Here is a 21,814-nt window from a genome sequence, read left to right as displayed (position 1 = left end):
TTTCTTCTTTATAATTTTCTGCTTTCCAAAATTTCTAAACACACATAGACACATGTGTACACATGCATGTACACATGCACACAGTTAAAACATGGCCTTGCTTCAACTGTGGATCATCATCACGTCTCATCTTCTGCAGTCTTATCATTTGGGGAATTCAGGAGTAGAATTCATTATTCTCCTTGCTGCCTGGGATGTAGAAAGTCCCATCAGTCAGCCCCTGGTGGGACCAGGTTCTCTGCTGACCTCCAGTGGCCTTGGGCTGTATGGCACTAAGCAAGAGGCGTTCATATGTTTGCTGGTCAGTGCAGAACAGACCCACACTCACGTTTTTAGGAAAGTAATTTGTAATTGTACCTTGATTAGGTAGCACACGCGCCCATATACCTGAGTTACTCTTACCTGTCTGCCAGTGCAACTAGGACCTTACTTATTGGAAATTGAGATGCTTTTTATAGGAACTATGTATAAGTACCATAATAAGAACAAGAAAATATGAAGTGAAGAATTTATGTGCATAGAACAGAATTTGGATGAGTGGTTAAGCCTGAGTTCTGAGTCAGCTTCTAGGCTTTGCTTATCAGTTTTCTGTTGAGGTCTTTTGTTTTGTTTTTTGAGGATATTTGTCTTTCTGGGTTTTTTTTGTTGTTGTTTGTTTTGAGGGGTACAGTTTGGGAATGAGAAGAGGTATATAGGCAGCAGTGGTCCTTCTCCTAGGACCAGAAGAACAATAAAACTTTCCTGTTGAAATGATCTGCCTCTTTGTATTTTCTGCCATGGATAACCATCGCAGGGAGAGACGTTGCTGAAACAAGAGTATGAGGCAGTTTCCCCATTTGGAACCCTGCTGGGCATTAGTGAGGCAGGCAGGCAGGCAGGACCCATCAAGGAAAAGTAAGTGACCATTGGAGCAAAAATACATGCTAATTTTTCAATCAGTGAGCTGTTAACCTTCTGGGATTTATAATTTCTCTGACATCCATTTTAACATTTGCTCTATCCAGTTAATTTAAAAAACCCATTTATTATACCCCTTAAGTCATTCTTTGTTATATTGTCAAAGTGTCACATTCTCATTATCTTAAAATCACTTTTGGCCGAAGCTTGTTTAAAAAAAAAAAAGTCAGCATTATGTCTGAGATTATTGATCAATGTAATTTTAAGGTTTTTGCTTTTTAATAATTAAACGCCACAGCATCATGCAGCATGCCTGCTGCCGGGATGTTGTTTGAGAATGAATCAAATGAGTATCTAATCCCCTAATAGTTTTCAAATATTTTAAATCTTTTTATCTCCATAACCAGAATTCTAAAGCAACCTAAAGGTTGTAATGTTTGTTAATAGACTCTTGTGATTTTTGCCACAACTATTACGGCAGCTTCCTTACTAGTCTCCCTGGTTCTCTACTACTGCCAGGTGAATTTTTTGAAAGCCCAGCTCTACAGCTCAGTGGCTGCTTATCACAAACAGGATAAAATTCAAACTCCATCAGCTTAGTGCTTAAGACCCTCTAGAGTCTGTCTCTAACCTTATTTATTCTACTCCTAGTTTATGCAAACTTGCTATTAGCACACTGCTTTCTCATTGTGCCCACTAATTCATCAAGTTTAGAAAGTTAAAAGCATTATATTGTCTCCTGTAGTGCATCTTGCTGTCCATTTTCATACTGATACTTAGGACACAGATGGAAAATAGATGTTTTCTATTAGACTAGTTTCTTTGCTTCTGAGTCCATCTCATATCCTCTCTGCCAGATCCTTTGGATATTAAAAAGTCTTTGGGTATTAAAAAAGATTCCTTGACTTCTTGTTGACAAAGTAGGCACCAGCTAGGCTAGTTTACCTTTATTAACATTGAATATTGAACCTAAATGAAACCTACTAGGAATATTTTACTTTCGTAGGGTTTCATATTATTGAATTTTAGTCTTAAAAATTTTTATTATTATTGATTTTTTGCCAGTATGAAAGACAAAATGTTATATGGGAGTTTTAATTTGTAACTTTCTGATTACAACTGAACATATGTAATATGTTTATTGGCAATCTGTGTTTCTTTCATACACTGATAGCTTTAGCTCACTTATCTTTTTGGTAATCTTTTTTTAGTTCATTCTTTTTATATTCTGAATACTAATCAGTTGTCTCTAGTACATGTCACAAGTACCTTTCTTCCTGTCTGTCTTAAAAATTCATGGTTTTTTTAAAAATGTCTAGATGCTTCCTGGCCTTGTTGGCTTCAAAATCTGGCAATTGTCTTGGCTACATGTGGTCTTGATACAGGGTTGCAGGTCCTTTTCAAAGTAGATGCTGTCTCCTAAGTACCAGGAGGCCGTAGGAGATTTTTCATATTTGTGACCCAACTCCGCAGGTTCCTGTATCACCCCAGCACTTAGCAGATGTCCTCTGGAGACATTTCTTTTGCTTATGCAGGTATAATTCTCAGCCCTAAATCTGCAACTACAGACTTAATTTCCAAAACGAATTACACAGGAAACCTATAGGAAAGAAAATGGCTAGTGATCTTTGCTTACCCTAGGAATGGTTCTTCCCTTCCTGGAATGTCAGTTCCTTTAGTCTTCATTGCTTTCATGATTTCTGATATCTTAAAAATATGATACACTGTAATCCCAGCACTTTGGGAGGCCGAGGTGGGCGGATCACAAGGTCAGGAGATCGAGACCATCCTGGCTAACACCATGAAACCCCGTCTCTACTAAAAAAATACAAAAAACTAGCCGGGCGTGGTGGCGGGCGCCTGTAGTCCCAGCTACTTGGGAGGCTTGAGGCAGGAGAATGGGGTGAACCCGGGGGGCGGAGCTTGCAGTGAGCCGAGATCACGCCACTGCACTCCAGCCTGGGGCACAGAGCAAGACTCCATCTCAAAAAAAAAAAAACAAAACAACAACAACAAAAAAAATGATACAAAGTTTTTTCTAGTTGTTGCAGTAGGACCAATACATTTCTGCTACCCACTACACCCTGCTTGCAAGTGGAAATCCATTTGTAGATTCCCTTTTGGATTTTCTGTGAACTCAATAAAAACATCTGCAAATAATGACATCTCTTCCTTTCCAGACTTTTTTTTATTATTATTATTTTGATCAAGAACTCCAAATCAGTGTTATAGAGAAGTGATAGCAGGCATCTTTTTTCTTTTTTGATCTCAACTTGAAAGCTTTTAGTATATCACCATTCAGTTGTTTGTTACTTGTTTATTTATCCTTTTTTCAGTTAAGGAGGTTCTCTTCCTAGTTTACTGAAAGTGTTTAAGCATGAATGGATATAGATTTTTATCAAATGCTTTTCTGCTTTTGAGAGATAACAAAATTTTTCTCTTTTATTCTGTCAGTGTTGTGCTGTACATTAATTGGTTTTCAAATATTTATCTAAACTGAAGTGCTAAACTAAATCCAGCTTTCTTGTGATGTATTATCCTTTGTATGTAGTGCTAAGTTTCTTAATATTTCTTTTTTTTTTTGAGACGGAGTCTCGCTCTGTCCCCCAGGCTGGAGTGCAGTGGCGTGATCTGGGCTCACTGCAAGCTCCACCTCCCGGGTTCCTGCTGTTCTCTTGCCTCAGCCTCCCGAGTAGCTGGGACTACAGGCGCCCGCCACCTCGCCCGGCTAGTTTTTTGTATTCTTTTTAGTAGAGACGGGGTTTCACCGTGTTAGCCAGGATGGTCTCGATCTCCTGACCTCGTGATCCGCCCGTCTCGGCCTCCCAAAGTGCTGGGATTACAGGCTTGAGCCACCGCGCCCGGCCTTTAATATTTCTATTCAAGTTTTGCATCTGTGTTCTTGAGTAAGATTAACAAATACTTTTTTTTCCTCATAATTTTCTTATCAGGATTCCCATAAAGATTACGTTGACCTCGAAAACTAGTTGGGAAGTGTTCCCTGTTTTTGTATTCTCTGGAATAGTTTGTGTAAAATTGCCATTATTGGCTCCTTAAATGTTTGGCAGAATTTACTGGTGAAGATGGCTGGGAGTGGAGTTTCATTTGTGGAAAGGCTTTGAATTAGATTTGGGTTCTTTAATAATTGTAGGATTCTTTTTTGAGATGGAGTCTTGCTGTGTTGCCCAGTCTAGTCTTGAACTGCTGGGCTCAAGCAAACCACCTGCCTTGGGGCTGTGGGCATGTGTCACTATACCTGGCAATAATTTTAGGATAATTTATATCTTCTGTTTCTTCTAGTGTCAGTTTCAATAAGTTATATTTTCATGGGAGTTATATGAATCATCAAACTTATTGGAATTAACTTACTGATAATAGCTATCAGTGGAAGGATCTTAGAAGTATATTTTTTGAAAGAGAAAAACATGAGGTCATACCAGTACTTCCAATTCAAATTATTATAGGGTTTTTACTTAATCACTCAGTTTTATATATTTTTTCCTTATCTCTGAAAATCTTAATTCTTAATGGCATTAACATGATTACTCATGTGCTTTATTGGTAATATATGTGTATGTATTTAATTTCAAAATAACAATGCCAGTACTAAATTTTTTAAAAATTTTATTTTGTTTTAATGTTAAACATTTCCATGGTTCCAAAGTCAAAACTGTAAAACCAAAGTATAGTCAGGGAATTTATCCTAGACCTCTCCATCCATTTTCTCCCATGGTGTTTTTTTTGTGGGTAGAGGAAAGACAACTATATAAGCAAGCATATATAGACATGGAAATATGTGTGCATGTATATACATATGTATTTATATTTCTTCCCCAAGTTTCTTCTCCCTATTTCTTATACAAAATATTTGACCTGTACATGCTCTTCTGCACCTGGGTTTTTTTTTGTTTTTTTTTTTTAACTTATCTTGAAGATTGCTCCTTAGCAGCAAACAGAGATCTTTTTTATTTCTTTATATTACAGCCTAGTACTTCATTATATGGGTACCATACTTTATTCAGCCAGTCTCCTATTGATAAGCATTTGGAGAAATAGTAACTTTTTGTTGTTGTTGTTGTTGAGACAGGGTTTCACTCTGTCACCCAGTCTGAAGTGCACTGGCACGAACTTGGTTCACTGCAACCTCCACCTCCCAGTTTCAAGAAATTCTTGTGCCTCGGCCACCGGGTAGCTGGGATGACAGTCGTGCGCCACCATGCCTGGTTAATTTTTGTATTTTTAGTAGAGACAGGGTCTTGCCATGTTGGCCAGGCTGGTCTCAAAATCTTGACCTCAAATGATCCACCCACCTCAGCCTCCCAAAGTTCTGGGATTACAGGCATGAGCCCCTGGGCCTGGCCAAAATACTAACTTTTAAAAAGGCATTTTCCATTCTCAAGACTACAACACTGTAGTGTTGGCCATTAGAACTATTTGATCTAATTTTTAAACACTTTTTGTTTATACATCATGCAAAAATTCATTTTATAGCCAGACACAGTGGCTCACAACTGTAATCCCAGCTTTGGGAGGCTGAGGCGGGAGGATTGCTTCAGTTCAGGAGTTCAAGACTGACCTGGGCAACATAGTGAGACCTCATCTCTAAAAAAAAATTTTTTTAATTAAAAAAATTTAAGAAGATTTACCAGGCATGGTGGCACACACCTGTTGTCCCAGCTACTCTGGAGGCTGAAGTGGGATGATTGCTTAAGTCTAGGAAGTTAAGGTCACAGTGAGCTGAGATCATGCCACTGCACTCCAGCCTGGGTGACAGAGCAAGACCCTGTCTTCCAAAAGAAAAAAAAAAATCCAAGTTTCTTTTTTTTTTATTTTTATGATTTCTCAGGTTATTTATCATTGTAAGTAGGATAAGCTCAAGTCTTTGTGGCTTTTGCTTTATTACAGTTGTCTTTATTTTATTTAAAAGACTTCTACTTGTTTATGGTACCGCTCTCTCATTTCTCAATTTGTAGTACCAATTTAATCTCATTAAGTCCTTGCTTAGGTAATAGAACCCATCATCTTTATAACACCCCAAAGACATAGTCTCTCCTTGTAATTTATCAGGTTGAAAAGGGGCATGTAGTTGATATGTATCTATTACTCATCTGCTTCAAGGAAGTACCAACTCCTAAAGCAGACAGATTATTGTCTGTGTTAATTATGTATAAATTAAAATGTCTTACTTCAGATTTCTGTGATTTGATGAATAAAGCATTCTTTTCAATCTCAGTATGACCAGTTGTTCCTGTTGTTTATTCATGTGTCTTCTGTTTAAAGAATTTTAGTAATCACTCATGATTTCTACTTTATAAATCCATGTGGAGTTTGCCAAAGTATTATATAATCTTAGTTACTTAGTTTGCCAAAGCGTTATATCTTTTCTCCAGCCCCCCTTCTGAGAGCTCATATTCCATTTTAACCTCTAATATACTTTTAGTATTTTTGATTGTCTATAGTAGAGAGAATAAAGTACAACCTCGACTAAACAAAATATTATAAGTACTTTTGCCTCTTCCTGGACCATGCAAAGACTTTAGAATATTTAGCGTAATTTACCTCCTGCTTACCTTCCCTCCCCAGCTTATATGCTGCTCTCAGGTATTTTAACGTCTGTCGAACCCCATAAGGCATTATTATTATTGCTATTTTTATAGTCATTATTCATGTGCCATGCTTACTGTGGCATCTGTTGTATTATTTAATTTGATGCTTAAGACAATCTTACGTGGCAGAAATGATTATCCTTATATAATAGATGAGAACTAAGGCATGGAGAGTTTATGCATTTTACAAGTTCACATGGCCAGTAAGTCACAAATTAGGATTTAAACCCAGTCCAGAACCTGGTCTCTTAACTAGTGTAAACTCAAGTCCTGATTATTACTATTTTTTTTCTCTCTCACTGAAAAATAATGACTTGAACCAAAAAATTCTCACTAAGCAATTGTAAGATTTTTGACCATTAGGCTAATGGGCTCACCCTGACTACATATGAGGGTAAATAATTTTTTTTCATTCTTTTAGCTGACATAGCCCAGAGATACAGGATAAGCAAATACCCAACCCTCAAATTGTTTCGTAATGGGATGATGATGAAGAGAGAATACAGGGGTCAGCGATCAGTGAAAGCACTGGCAGATTACATCAGGCAACAAAAAAGTAACCCCATTCAAGAAATTCGGGACTTAGCAGAAATCACCACTCTTGATGTAAGTTGTAACTTTTGCTAGATTAAATGAACATTCCCTGATTAATGTAAACAAATTCTAATGCAAACAAAAAATCTGGACATTCTCCTATAGTTTATTGCAGTGGATTTGACATACATATACTTAATGAGTTGAATTTTTTTGAATTAATCTCAAGGGAAATACTTACGTTATACTGAACTTCTGGATGAAAGATATAGCATACAGTAAAGCTGTACTAATGTGAATTGAGCATATATGAAAGCCTCAATTATAAAGAAATGGAAGTTAAAGTCAAGTATATACAACCAGAGCTTCTGTATTTTTCTTGTGGAGACCTTCAGGGTGTCTGCTCTAATCGCCCTTGTGTGAGCTCTTTTTATGAGTTTTAATGTCCTCTAAAATAGCCTCTGCTTAACAATAAGTTTAGCACACCCCTTTCTTTGTACACTGGGTAGTGTTTTAAAGACAACAACAACAAAAGCAAAAACAATTGAGTTTGGGCTCTATCACAATCACCAATCATCACTGTCAGGTTTGAGATTTGATTTTACCCTACTTGCAAGCTAAGCTAACCAATTACCATTTCATGGATTCTGTTAGAAGACACAAGACTGCTGGGTCAGAGACAAAGGAATTTATTGCTCACATCACAGCAAGTAGTGTGAGCATGTTTGCATTTGTTTCCTTGCCCTCCAAATCCTATGGAGGCAATACAGAGGACTCCCCAGATGGATACCTGCACATGCAGTGGGTTATGTCATAGGAGAGGGACAGTGGGCTTGGGGAACTCACTATTTCAGAGCAAGCAGTAACCCTGCATTTGTCCTGGCTGGAGGCATTCCCTCGTATCAGTGTTGCTCGCTGCAAGCATAACTCTGAGAAATAGCCTGGATAAAGAGTAGTCAGAGTCTTGCATTTTTTGGTAGACCCAGTAAGATGGGTAGGAGTGTGAGAGAGCCATGGAGGAGTCTCTCCAACAGTCACAAGTTATGATTGATACATTGTTTTAACACATTTTAGAATTAGTCCCCTTACTTAGGAAAAGATTGTCACTGATCAAATAGTTATCTATTTCTTAAAAATTTTAAATGCTAGAAGGAAATGTTTATGATTATATTTATTATAGTTAAGATTGTTTTCAACCCAATGTAATCTTTAATAGTTTTGGACTAGGTGTTAAAAACTAAATATGCATTTATAGTCATACTTCATTTGAACAATAACTAGACTAAGATAAGGGGTAAATGAAATAACATGTTTATAAAACTGTGTGTTTGCAAAATAATTACATACTTTATTTTACAGCGCAGCAAAAGAAATATCATTGGATATTTTGAGCAAAAGGACTCGGACAACTATAGAGTTTTTGAACGAGTAGCGAATATTTTGCATGATGACTGTGCCTTTCTTTCTGCATTTGGGTAAGTATCTTATTTAAAAGTGTGTTAGTGGGTTGGTTTGGCTGCCATGTTAAATTCCTATTGTATTTGGTCGTTTTCTGAAGGTGATCTCTCCAAAAATGATCTCAGTCCTTTTAAAATCACCAAACAGTCTTTATGCCTGTCTCTGAATTCTTTTTAAGGTTTTAAAACTCTGTTTTTCTTTCTATAGTATTATCTGTTTCAGAATGTGGGCAAGCAGGAAAAAATGGACAAGTTAACAATTAACTCATTCATGCTTTTATTGAACTCATTTACTAACTCTTATCCTATGTTAGACAAAATGCTAATCTGTGGGGTTACCACAGTGAAACAACACACTGTCTTTCTTGTTAAGAAGCATGAGTTTTATCGTCGTCATTCGTCTCCATCTCTCCACCACCTTTTTTTATATCTTCCCTGTCTCAGAGGAACAATTCTTTCTAAGGCTAACCTGTTCTCTGGTATCCTTGTAACTGTCCTTTCAAACTCCTCTGGGGCTTTGATCCACCAGTTGTTCCTGCTTTCTTGTGTTTTCAACCTGACCCTTTTCAAGAACTGCTTTCCTTTTCTGAAAACATGCTTCTTTCTTTCCTGACCTGCCTCTTCTCTTAAGCTATAATGTCATCTTTCTTTTTATTCTTTTTTTTTTTTTTTCAAAGAATAGTTTATGCCTGGCTACCTTGATTTTCTCAAATTCTAACCAATAAAAAACTTAACCTTTTGGAAGCTAACTTTCACCTCCATTGCTCTAATGAAACTTGTCTCTACACATTCACAAAATGACTTCTTAATTACCAGATTGAGTGGTCTTTTAAACATCTTAATCCTTTTCAATTCCTCTGAAGGGTGTGACGTTCAACTACCTTTTTCTTTTTCTGCTGTGTCAACACTTACATTGAATCCCCTGGTTTGGCCCCTACCTGTCTGAATTCTCTGACTTTATCTCCTTTTTTTTTTCTTTTTCTCAAGATGGAATCATTTTTGTGGTTCTGTTCTTGACCCTCTCTCCTCATTGGAGGTTATCTCAACCATCCTTTGACTTCCATGCAGTATTATTTCTTTTCATTGGCTCATGACTGTTAGGCTCAATTGTAGTAGCTATCTTGAGTGGAGCCTGGATGTCTGGCACAATATATCCTCTTCATTTTTTGACCTTTATTGTTTGTCCTTGCTTTAATGCTTTTGTAAGATTTTGTTTGTATGTTTTATTGTGTGCATTATTAGTTTTTTGTTTTTTGTTTTTTAAGCGATGAGGTCTCACATGTTGCCCAGGATGGTCTTGAACTCCTGGCCTCAAATGATCCTCCTGCCTCCGCCTCCAAAAGCGCTGGGATTATAGGCATGAGCCACTGTGCCCAACCCGTATTCATTAAATGCTGCAAGCACACTTCTGCAGCAGAGCCTGTATCTGAAAGTGCTCCTCCCAGATGTCATCTCATCAGAAAGTCTTTGCCTGATAACTTCATATAAAGGAGCACTACCATCATTTAATTTGTCATTCTTTATCTACTTATTCCACTTATTTTCTTCATAGCATTTTTTTGTAACCACCAAAGATAAATATATCTACTTGTTAGTCTATCTCTACTCACCAAAATGTAAACTCCATGAGAGAGAGAGAGTTTTGTTAGTTTTGTTCACTCCTGTTTACCCAATGTCAAGGCATAGCTGGTATAAAGGAAGCACATAGTAAATAGTTATTGAATTAATTAATTAATGGAACACACTTTTTCTGTTCTCACTGTTATCAATCTAGGTTAGCACCCCTTCCCCCTATCTCCTGGACTACTGTAATTAGAAACTAGAGATAAATCAATATTCAATTAATCTAAAAATAATTGATTACAAAAGTAATTTGTTATAGTATTCACTCTACATATTTTTATTGAACAACTTTTATGTGCCAGATACTGTACTAGGTTCAGGAAACAACAATGGACAAATAAACAAAAAATTACTTATTTATGGAACTATATTTTAGTGATGTGGGTTATTTCGGGGTTTTTTTTTTTGGTTTTTTTTTTTTTTTTCAGTCCTTGTGACCAAACCAATGACATTGATCCCTAGTTGCTAGAAAACAGTCTGGGGTCAAAAACAACCTTTTAGTGCTAAAACTCCCAATCTAAACTTATACAAAACACAAAAACAACTAAAATTTTCCTTTAAAAAGTCTGCCTCATATTAAATGTTTTCTTTAAATGTATGCTTTTCTTGGTATTGCATAGTCTTATAATAGGGACTATGATGGATAAGTATGTATTTCAAGTCTGTAATTCCTACATTGCAGAATCCTGTCATTCAGGTTTATTACTGCTTCTCCCTTCCTATAGGGATGTTTCAAAACCGGAAAGATATAGTGGAGACAACATAATCTACAAACCACCAGGGGTAAGTTGCTATTTCTTAATGTTGTATGATAAGATATAATTTAAATACATGTATAAAATGTAGTTTTATATGTGTTAATGTTCATAGAATCATAGAACTTTAGAATTGAAAGGAACTTTGAAGCATCATCTTGTGCTGATCTAAACCCTTCAAAACGAAGATGGGAGCACAGAAGCCTAAAGTCACACAGGCATTAGAGTAGCAGAGCTGGCCTTAGGGATCCCCTGACTCTCAGGCCTTTTCTATCTCTCTGGCATTCAGTCTGGGAGCCAAATTTTTAAAATGCTGCAGTTGCCTGTGATTGTCATTTCTACCTGTTGTATTTGGCTAGTATTGTACTAGCCAAACTCCCAAATCTCCTGGGGTATAAATTTACTCAGTACCTGCCAGGTAATAAGGAGCAGCTAGGTTGTTTTTAACCTGTAGGGTAAGAAGTTTTAAGTAGCTGCTTAGGCCCTACCAGGTGATGGTAGCCATAACTAAGAGGCAAAAATCATAGCATGTGTTATCCCAAATTCACCAAAAAAAAAAGGAAATTTATGGATATTTTTTCAATTTGTAGTTTTCATTTTAATGTTGTTTACAGTGTTTTTACACTGAGATTTTAAATTTTTGTGCAGATAAATGAATTTCTTGCTTAGAAAGTTTCTATTTTAAATTCACATAGGTGTTTGCTTATGTTTTTTGCAAGTACATTTCTTTGAGGAGCTTACTTAGTATCATCATCTCTAGATTATCAGAATGCAGTACATATCTCCCAGTGGTAGTGTGGTTGTTCAGAGCATGGGCTCTGGTGGTATCAGACTGGGTGTGAATGTCAAATGTGCCACCTTCTTAGGTATGTTACTCTGGGAAAGTTTCTTCGCTTCCCCATGCTTCAGTTTCTTAACTAGTAAAAATGGGATGATAATAACAGTACTTGCTTTATAGGGATGTTGGGAGGATTAAATGAATCAACACATATAAAATGTTCACAATCATGCCTAGACACAGTAAGTTTATCGATTAATATTAGCTATTATTTTTATCATTTTAGACACTTCATAGATAATTGACTTTGAGTTAATGTGGAAACAGATATGGAGGTAATAAAATGAAATAGTCTTGCCTTACATCCATATAGCATCTTGTATTTTTCAAGGCTTTTTCACTATCCATATTTTCTTCTAAAAGAAGTAATTTCTAAAATTTTCAGCTCTAAGGAATAGCTAAATTAATTCATTTGGAGAATTCTTCTTTTCACAATGCCTTTGTGCCTTTGGTGAGGATACTGAAAAAGAGTTAATTGACCTAAATCCAAGAAAAAGCAATAGGCTTGGGTGTCACAGGTTAGATTATTAGCTCACTGGTAATCACAGAATTACCTGCTTTTTACCACCCATGGCCCTCTTTCTTGGAAGTTCCATGATTTATGTTTCTTTTGTAACACCGGTAGATTTTCTGGGTTCATGGATGGATTTAAGAATGTACTTTTTAGCCTGGGCAACAGAACAAGACCACATCTCTGAATAAAATAAAATAATTAGCTTGGCATGGTGGCATGCACCTGTAGTCCCAGCTACTCTGGAGGCTGAGGTAGGAGAATTGCTTGAGCCCAGGAAGTCAAGGCTGCAGTGAGCCATGATCATGTCACTGTACTCCAGCGTGGGTGACAGAGTGAGACTTTGCTTTAAAAAAAAAAAAAAAAAAGAATATACTTTTGCCAGCACAGTTTAGATTTAATTTTTTTTTTTTTTCTGTCTTGTAATAGCATTCTGCTCCGGATATGGTGTACTTGGGAGCTATGACAAATTTTGATGTGACTTACAATTGGATTCAAGATAAATGTGTTCCCCTTGTCCGAGAAATAACATTTGAAAATGGAGAGGTATGGGCTTTCTACTGTGTATTGTTACTTTAAATTCAAATGTCTGAAACCACAAGCTTCCTCCACCTGTCTTACTATGTTAACAGTTATCAGTTGTAAGAATCATATAGTGAACATAACTTTATCATAGCTGTTTCTGTAATATAAGCCAGTGATTCTTCACCTTTGCTGTCCCAGAACCCCTCTATTACATTTCCAGTAAGAGTAGTAGTTCACCATAACCTTGAAAATGAGTTTGAAAATGCCTTTCAGGTGATTCTGATGCCCATCTGTTGGTTGAGGATCCCTGTTTGGGTGGATGTCCTTTAGAACAAGGGTCCGCAGCCATGGCCTGCTAGGAAGAGGGCTGCCCAGCGAGAGAGCATTACAGCCTGAGCTCTGCCTCCTGTCAGATCAGCGGCAGCATTAGATTCTCATACGAATGTGAACCCTGTTGTGAACTGTGCATGTGAGGGGTCTAGGTTGCATTCTCCTTATGAGAATCTAACTAATGCCTAATGATCTGAGGTGGAACAGTTTCATCCCGAAATCATCATCCCCCACCCCGATCAGTGGAAAAATTGTCTTCCATGAAACTGGGCCCTGGTGCCAAAAAGGTTGGGGACTGCTGCTTTAGGAGCAGTGCTTTGCAGATTTTAGTTACAATTATTTCTATATAATGAATAATCCTTTGCCATTAAAAGATTCTTCTGTTTTTTGTAAAGCAGTTAATGTTGTCTTTTTCATTATAAATAATGAAAGCAGTTAGCAGTGATCATGTAACTGACTTCAGTCATCCCATGCGTCTGAAATCAAGTCCATCAAAATTCTTTCAACTCCCACCAAAACAAAACTTAAAAACCTAAGAGGCTGGAGGAACAAGTACAAAGAGTTATGTCTGTAAGGACCTCTGTCCTTTCTTTACTTTATGTAAGACATATCTTTCATTCCAGGTCTTTTGTTTTTAAAATCAATGGCCTAAGAATGCAAGTTTTTAAAAACTTTGTATTAGGTACAGTTTTTAAAAACTTTGTGTATGCATATACACTTCAAAGAATTGTAAGTGTATAAATCACAGTTTAAATATCTGGTCCCCCAAAATTATCACAGAGTAAACATACCCATATAATCACTACTTACAGTGGTATGGAACAAATATTTGTGTGTCCTAATATTCATATGTTGAAATCCTAATCCCCAATGTGATAGTATTAGGGAATGAATCCTCCATTCATGAGATGGAGTCCTCATGAATGGGATTGTGACCTCATAAAAGAGACCTCAGAGAGTTATGTAGCTGTCTTTCTGCCATGTGAGGATACAATGAGAAGTAGGCAGTCTGCAACCTAGAAGACAGCTCTCACTAGAACTGACCATGCTGGCACCCTGATTTTCGATTTCCGGCCTCCAGAATGATAAGAAATGAATTTCTGTTAATTTGCAAGCCACCCAGTTTATGGTACTTTAATATAGCAGCTCAAACTGAGAGAGAGGGTAGACAATTTTTTTCAACAAAGAGTCAGGTAATAAGTATGTTAGGCTTTGCAGTTCATATAATCTCTGTGGCAGCTACTCAACTTTTCGGTTGTAGCACAAAAGTAACCTTAGACAATACGTAAACAAATGTGTGTGGCTGTGTTTCAATAAACCTTTATTTCTGGACACATACTTTTCACATGCCATGAAATATTTTTAAAATTTTCCCCAATTATTTAAAAATATAAAGACCAGGGAGGGCCCTGTGCCATGGCTCATGCCTGTAATCCCAGCACTTTGGGAAGCCAAGGTGGGTGGGTCACCTGAGGTCAGGAGTTCGAGACCAGCCTGGCTAACTAACATGGTGAAACCCCATCTCTACTAAAAATGCAAAGTTAGCCGGCCATAGTGGCAGGCGCCTGTAATGCCAGCTACTTGGGAGGCTGAGGCAGGAGAATCACTTGAATCTGGGAGGCAGAGGTTGCAGTGAGCTGGGATCCGGCCACTGCACTCCAGCCTGGGCGACAGAGCGAGACTCCGTCTCAAAAAAAAAAAAAAAAAACCAAACCAAACAGTTAAAGACCAGTTATAGCTTATGGACCTAACAGAATCAGGCAACGAGTCAGATTTGACCCATGGCTATAATTTGTCAATCCCTGAGCTAAGTCAAGAAATAAAATATTTCCAAACCCCTTGTCTTCCTTCTCAATCATTACCCCCATTTACCATCTTCATAATCACCACTTATTTTGAATAGGACTATAGGAAGTTTTTCCTGTTTTTGAACCTAAAATAGAATCATGTCTTTTGTGTCTGGCTTCTTTCACTCAATTTTATATTTATGGAATTCATTCATATTGCATGAAGCTGTAGTTCATTCATTTTCATGCTGAATATAATTCCCTATATAAATATAACACAATGTATCCATTCTACTATTGGTGGACATTTAGACTGCTTCCAGATTTTGACTACTGTGAATAATGCTGCTATGAACATTCTTATTATGTCTTTTGGTGAATATATGCACAGATTTCTACTGGATATATATACCTATGAATAGAATTGCCAAGTCATAGGGCATATATATATTCAATTTCAGTGTATGATAACCAGTTTTTCCAAAGTGGTTTTAGCAGTTTACATTCCTACCAGTAGTGTATCAAAGTTCACATTGCTCCACATCCTTACCCACATTTGTATCAGCTATTTACATTTTTAATCTATTTTGGTGTATGTGTAGTAGAGTTTCATTGTGGTTTTAATTTGTATTTCCCTGATGATCAGTGGGATTGAGCACTATCAGTTGCCTTTTCTGGAAAGACAGATGGTCCTAGAAGAAAAGCAGCTTCAAATGCAATGCTTAATGTTCTGGGTTTCCTTCTATTCCAGTCTTGGCCCATAATTCTTTCCTTTTTTTTTTTTTTTTTTTTTTTTAACTTTTGGATGCTTTCAGAAAGGTGGTTTATTCTTATTATTATTACCCTGGTTTTTCTAATTTTCCCAGTAGTAAGATTAGTCCAAAGTACATCCATTATTACTTCAGAATGTAATTTTTAGCACTGTAGCTTAACCTAATTGTAATACAACAAAACCTGGAGTTCTTAAGGAAGAATATAATCTCAGATTTGATGCTTTCTGTTACTAAGGTGTATGTATATTGGTAAGTGCTTTAAGATTTGGAGATAATATATGTGAACTCTCCAAGATTCCCTGAAACTCTCCCTGAGTCTTTCCAGAGGCTTCCAGCTCTTAGATCTTAGTATCTCTTTCCCCCTTTCTTGGGGAAGAGAGAGCAACACTTAACTTTTGGGACTGGCCATTGTGAGCAAACCAGAATGCTCTTTGCCCCCTCTTCGTCTTGAGAATGCATTCTTGGGGTATTTCTGATCTATGTCCATTGGCATTTCCAACACTTAGACTGAGATGTATAAGGCAAAAAGAAAACTCAAGGAACTGAGTGCCATTTCTTAGGTCCTTAAGTCCTTAGCCAGTCTGCTTTGTTTTATTCGCTTTTCAGGGCCTTATGTTTGTTTATATAATGTCCAGGATTTTTAGCTGAACTTCCTGGGAGAAATAGAGAAAAGTGTCTACTTCATCTTTCTGGAAGCAGAAGTCTATGCCAACAGCATTTAAAAACTCGTTATAAGATTTTTTTTTACCTGATTTAAATGTTGCCTTTGCATTTTAGTACATAAAAATAAGTTAGTATTTTTATGTCAGCATGGTACATTTTTGGTGTACCTTTTCCACCATAAAATAATATTTAATTCTTATTAAGTTTGTAGCAATTTCAAATCAAATGTATGAATGTTTGTATGAGATTCTCGGTGTGTCTGCTTGGACACATCATTGCAAGCCTAAATCATCTTACATTGGCTCTTTGCTGAGTGTTTCATAGAAAGAGGATTAGTGCTGCCAGGATCCAGTTTAACATGTAAGAATACTCCACTGGGACATCCTACTTGTTTATAATAGCTATTTCTCAAATCAAAGTTCTAAAAATGGTTTCTCATGAAATGTGATTAATATATTTTTAATCCTGCAAGCTTAAATATCATAAACTTATCAGGCTCTATTGCACTGGTTATTATCTTAATGCAATGCCATATTATAAAATATTTTGGAATTTTGAATTATAGAAGACTTTTGAGTGAAAATTCTAACACAAGCCTTTTCTTGCAAAGTCTATTTTTTTGGTTTAAAGAAGTTGCTTTACCAAGTTTTCTGGTTTATTTTGTTCCTGCAATTCTTTGATTCTACTTCCTTTTCCCTAGTTTTTTAGAATTTCAGAGAGTATTCCTAATTTGAAAATCTGAAATCTGAAATGCTCCAAATTCCAAAATTTTTTGAGTACCTCCATGACACTCTTGGAGCACTTCATATTTTTAGATTAGGGATGCTGAAGCGTTAACAATAATGCAAATATTTCAAAATCCAAAACACTTCCGATCCCAGGCATTTTGAGTAAGAGATACTCAACTTTTATTTCTGTGTCACAGCTTGGCACTTGGAGGCCATTCTTAGTGACCAGAGTATTTTTTTGTTCAGTAATGTTCTGTTGCTTCTTTCAGTGTTATTTTTGAACCTTCTTCTCAAAGTAGTATTTTCCTGGATTTTGAGTAATTCATATTGTTAAGACGCATCTTAAGTCATTGTAGTTTTTTGAGATGGTTTGAATAAATATGCTCAGATTGGGTGTCTTTCAATCTTTAATCATGTGTCATTACCCCCCATGACACACTAAATGCTTAGGTACAGGAATTCAAATGTTTGGATCAAATAGCGTCTTTCAAATCATTTCTCATTGCAGGGCAAAGTAAAAAATTTTCACTAGAATATACATAATTCTTATTTTTCATTGAATCATACCCTTCTGTGTGCAATGCACTCAATTTTGTATTATTTTCTTTTTAATACTGGATATATAGATTGGATGTAGCACACATAATCTTGTCTTGCTTCCATCTCTTTCCTATCATTAATAGCATTTTAAAGTGGACTGTAAGACATTTCACGGAATTCAAAATACTCCTCCTACAATTTGAGTGTTTGGCCACAAGGTGTCAGTGGTGTGTCATAGTTTTATAGTACCAGCAGCCTAGAAGAGATTGGGATTTAAGCTCCCTCTGCTTTTTAATGCACATTCATACTTATTAAAAAAAAACAAACAAACAAACAAAAAAAACAACTTAGAATTTATTAATAGAATAGTTAAGACAAGCAATTGTAAAGCAGAATGTTTAAGGTACTTTAAATCAAACTTTAAGAAAGTAAACATTTAAAAAATACTTATTTATTTATATTTGAATTGTTAGTCTTTTCCATTTTGATTTTAAACTTAGTTTTGAAAGAGAGGATGGATTAGACTCTTTCTGCTTACAGTTTATCAAATGAATGTCCTAGGCCCCCCCCCCCGCCTTTTTTTTTGAGATGGAGTTTCGCTCTTGTCATTCAGGCTGGCGTGCAATGGTGCGATCTCAGCTCACTGTAACCTCCACCTCCCAGGGTCAAGGGATTCTCCTGCCTCAGCCTTGAAGGAGTAGCTGGGAGTACAGGTGCCTGCCACCACGCCCAACTAATTTATATATTTTTAGTAGAGACAGGGTTTCACCATGTTGGTCAGGCTGGTCTTGAACTCCTGACCTCAGGTGACCCACTCGCCTCAGCCTCCTAAAGTGCTGGGATTACAGGTGTGAGCCATCGCGCCCAGCCTGTCCCTGGTTTTCTTACTTCTGTAGGCCTCAGGTATGTTTAGTTGGATTACTTACATTTTTTAGACAATTTGCATTCACTCATTTAGTCCTCAGAGGCCCAGGAAAATTTAAGAATTTGTCATGACTATTCGCCTGCTCTGGCAGTTCTTTCAGGGATAATTTTTAAAACCAGATTTAAAGGTATAGACCTGGAAAATCTTAAACAATGAAACAGGGTAGCACCCTTCCCCGTGGTTGTCAGCACATTTAATACTTCTTGAGATTTGTTATGTTGTAACCAACCATTCAGTCATTTAATCTGTGGGGAAATAGCTGTTTCCTGTAAATCTGGTTATCTTACTATTCTTCTCCTTAATCTTTTAACATTTGTTTGGTAAAAAATATGCTTGTATGGACATAGGTAAACTTGGAAGCCTAAGCAGCATACATTACCACCTATTTAGAAGCATTTGTTTATTTATTGACATATGTTGATTGTGAGCAAAACAGAAATGAAGTAAGATTGTCTTCAAGGGGTTTTCAGTTTAATATTTCATATGTACAGATAATATAACACAAAGTCATGCCCCATTCCACATGAGGGGCACTGATAAAATGCTCTTGGAGTTTAGAAAAACGAATTTTCCTTTGACAGGGATGGGGTGGAATGAGAGATGGCTTTAGAGAAGAGGCACTACATCCTGAAAAGAAAAGTACTAAGAGAGAAGTAGAAGTACTAAAGAAAATGGGGAGATAGGAGAAGGAGGTTAGACAGGAGGGGACTAGGCAGTAGTTTGAGTATTTAAAGTACCTGTTTAGAATTTGAAATGGAGATGTTAAGCAGACAGATGGAAACCTAGGCTTGGATTCTGTACTGGAGCTGGGCTTGTAGACACAGATAAGTGATCAGAAGTAGTGATCGAAACTGTTGAACTACATGAAGTTGTCAGGCTAGACCAGAGAAGTCCAAAGACAACCATTGAGACCAGCATCAGTTAATGGATGGTGGAAGAAAAAATGGGAGTCCAAGAGATAAAAGATGAGGAAAAAAAAAATCAGCTTACTAAAAGATTAATGTGATGCCGGGGGTGGGGAGAGGGGAAATGGGAATCAGTACTAATGGGTATGTAGTTTCTTTTTGAAGTGATAAAAAATGTTCTAGGGTGGGTGCAGTGGCTCTTGCCTGTAATCCCAGCACTTTGGGAGGCCGAGGGGGACAGATCATGAGGTGAGGAGATCAAGACCATCCTGGCCAAAATGGTGAAACCCCGTCTCTACTAAAAATACAAAAAAATTAGCTGGGCATGGTGGTGTACGCCTGTTGTCCCAGCTACTCAGGAGGCTGAGGCAGGAGAATCACTTGAACATGGGAAGCAGAGGTTACAGTGAGCTGAGATCGCGCCACTGCACTCCAGCTTGGGCTACAGAGTGAGACTCCATCTCAAGAAAAAAAAAAAAAAAAAAAACAACTCTGGAATTAGTGGTGATGTTTGCACAACTTGTGAATATAGTTAAAACCACAAAATTGTACACTTAAAAATGATGGACTAGGTGTGTGGCCTCATACCTGTAATTCCAGCACTTTGGGAGGCTGAGGCAGGCAGATTGCTTGAGCAATCAGAGTTTGAGACCAACCTGGGCAACATGGCGAAATCCCATCTCTACAAAAAATAACAAAAATGAACTGGGCATGGTCATGCGTGTTTGTAGTCCTCACTATTTGGGAGGCTGAGGTGGGAGGATCACCTGAGCCTGGGGAGGTTGAGGCTGTACTCCAGCCTGGGTGACAGAGTGAGACCCTGTCTCCAAAAAACAGTGGTGAAATTTATGGTATGCTAATTGTATCTCATTTTTTTAAAAAATAAGTGTAACAAGAGGCTTAATAATTGATCTTATATACAAGTGAAACAGGCTTAAATATGGAGATGAGAACCAGAAGAAAACTTTTAATCTTGTAAAATAGGTCCCAGTTTCAGTTTTTTTTTTTTTTTAAATAAAGGACATTTGTACTTTCTGGTGAGGTAGTTCCTAAATTTATGGAGAGATGCTCAAAAGGATAGTTGATGAAAATAATTTTGTTTTGAGACCCTTTCTGGACTTTTTCTGATGACTCAGAACTTAGCATTTGTTGGGGAGAATAAATGATTAATTAAATCTATCTACGTATCACATTTCATTTAATCATGACTACCCATTGTATTATTCTCCAATTACAACAATAAAAATTTTAATAGCATTTTATAATTTTCAAGGTGCTTTTGTATGTGTATAAAGAGATATGTGAAAATATATAGGGGCAGGTATTTATTAATAATTGTATTGGTTGAAAATTAGTAAATAATGGAATTTTTGTCTTTTACCCTGGATAAAACACTTCAGCTTTGGTTAAGTTTTATATATAAGTGTAATGGTTTTTGCAACCTTAGAATACAAAAAAATTTGCAAATCATATTTATTTATTGCTGATATACTCAATTTTCAGTGTTACTTGTGAAGACTGAAAATACTGGTCATGTTTACCCTACCCTAAAATTAACGCCTTGGTAAAGAACAGCATAGTTCACCTCTATATGTCATGAATTCAACAGCCTAACCCTGAGGCCTCGTATCCCATACTGGCTGACAGACAGTGGTTCCTTTAAGGCAGATCAGTTTCTGCAGCAAAGCAGGGCATGTGGATCCTCTGACCGCCTGGGTGCTTGAGGTGGGGAGGGGAGTGAATTCAGTCTTCTGTTCAGGCTAATATTTATTCACACCACTGAGCCTTTTTTCCCCCCTGGGATATTACAACTATTACATTACATGGGTCGGGTTCAAAATTGTTCCTACCTAGAAAATAGCTACAACTGAATGGAGAAGCCTGATAATTCTCATTGAATGCTTCTCTCTACAGGAATTGACAGAAGAAGGACTGCCTTTTCTCATACTCTTTCACATGAAAGAAGATACAGAAAGTTTAGAAATATTCCAGAATGAAGTAGCTCGGCAATTAATAAGTGAAAAAGGTAGACAGATTAAGGTGTTTATTTTCATCATTTCTTTCTCTCTTTTTTTTCCCCCTTTCATCGTCTCCCCTCCCATTACTTTCAAATCACATAAACATATTTGGGTTAAAACCTTATTTTAGTGCATTCAAATGTGACAGTAAGGAGGCATTAGTAGAGCGATAATATGAAGTAGTGTTTTTTGTTTGTCTTCTAACCATTACTATTTTGGAGAGAAAAATCAAAGTTCATGAAAAGCAGGGTCATGAATGAGCATTAGTTCTGGGCACTTTCTTTCATTGCTTGTCTGACTCCTTTTCCGATGGACATTCCCAGAGATATTACTGAGAGAGCTTACACAGTCTGATTAACATTTATTTCTAAATGAAAGAAAGTTGAGTAGTTGTCTGTG

General features: G+C 36.9%; 2 protein-coding genes across 4 annotated transcripts in view; one reads left to right on the top strand and one right to left on the bottom strand.

The window, feature by feature from the left end:
• Positions 1–13,970, bottom strand: part of LOC105480968 (inversin) — a 321,354-nt gene extending 307,384 nt beyond the window's left edge. The window contains exons 1-2 of one of the 2 annotated variants that reach the window (XM_071078077.1): positions 13,887–13,970; positions 10,105–10,180 (exon numbers count right to left, since the gene is read on the bottom strand). The gene's annotated coding sequence lies outside the window, so the exon portion shown is untranslated. Of the gene's footprint in view, positions 1–10,104; positions 10,181–12,013; positions 12,158–13,886 lie in introns of those variants that run through there. The other variant, XM_071078078.1, reaches the window with a different exon arrangement.
• LOC105480966 (endoplasmic reticulum protein 44) overlaps positions 1–21,814 on the top strand; it is a 116,158-nt gene that overhangs the window by 69,129 nt on the left and 25,215 nt on the right. For both annotated transcript variants that reach the window (XM_011740185.2, XM_011740186.3), the window contains 5 exons: positions 6,925–7,109; positions 8,397–8,512; positions 10,843–10,900; positions 12,651–12,767; positions 21,312–21,423. In XM_011740185.2, coding sequence (XP_011738487.1) covers positions 6,925–7,109; positions 8,397–8,512; positions 10,843–10,900; positions 12,651–12,767; positions 21,312–21,423 — 588 coding nt within the window. The remainder of the gene's footprint in view (positions 1–6,924; positions 7,110–8,396; positions 8,513–10,842; positions 10,901–12,650; positions 12,768–21,311; positions 21,424–21,814) is intronic.

Source organism: Macaca nemestrina, chromosome 14, assembly GCF_043159975.1.
Source record: "Macaca nemestrina isolate mMacNem1 chromosome 14, mMacNem.hap1, whole genome shotgun sequence".
Taxonomy (NCBI): Eukaryota; Metazoa; Chordata; class Mammalia; order Primates; family Cercopithecidae; genus Macaca; species Macaca nemestrina.
The sequence above is the reverse complement of the archived record's forward strand: the minus strand, read 5'-3'. Positions and strand labels throughout refer to the sequence as shown.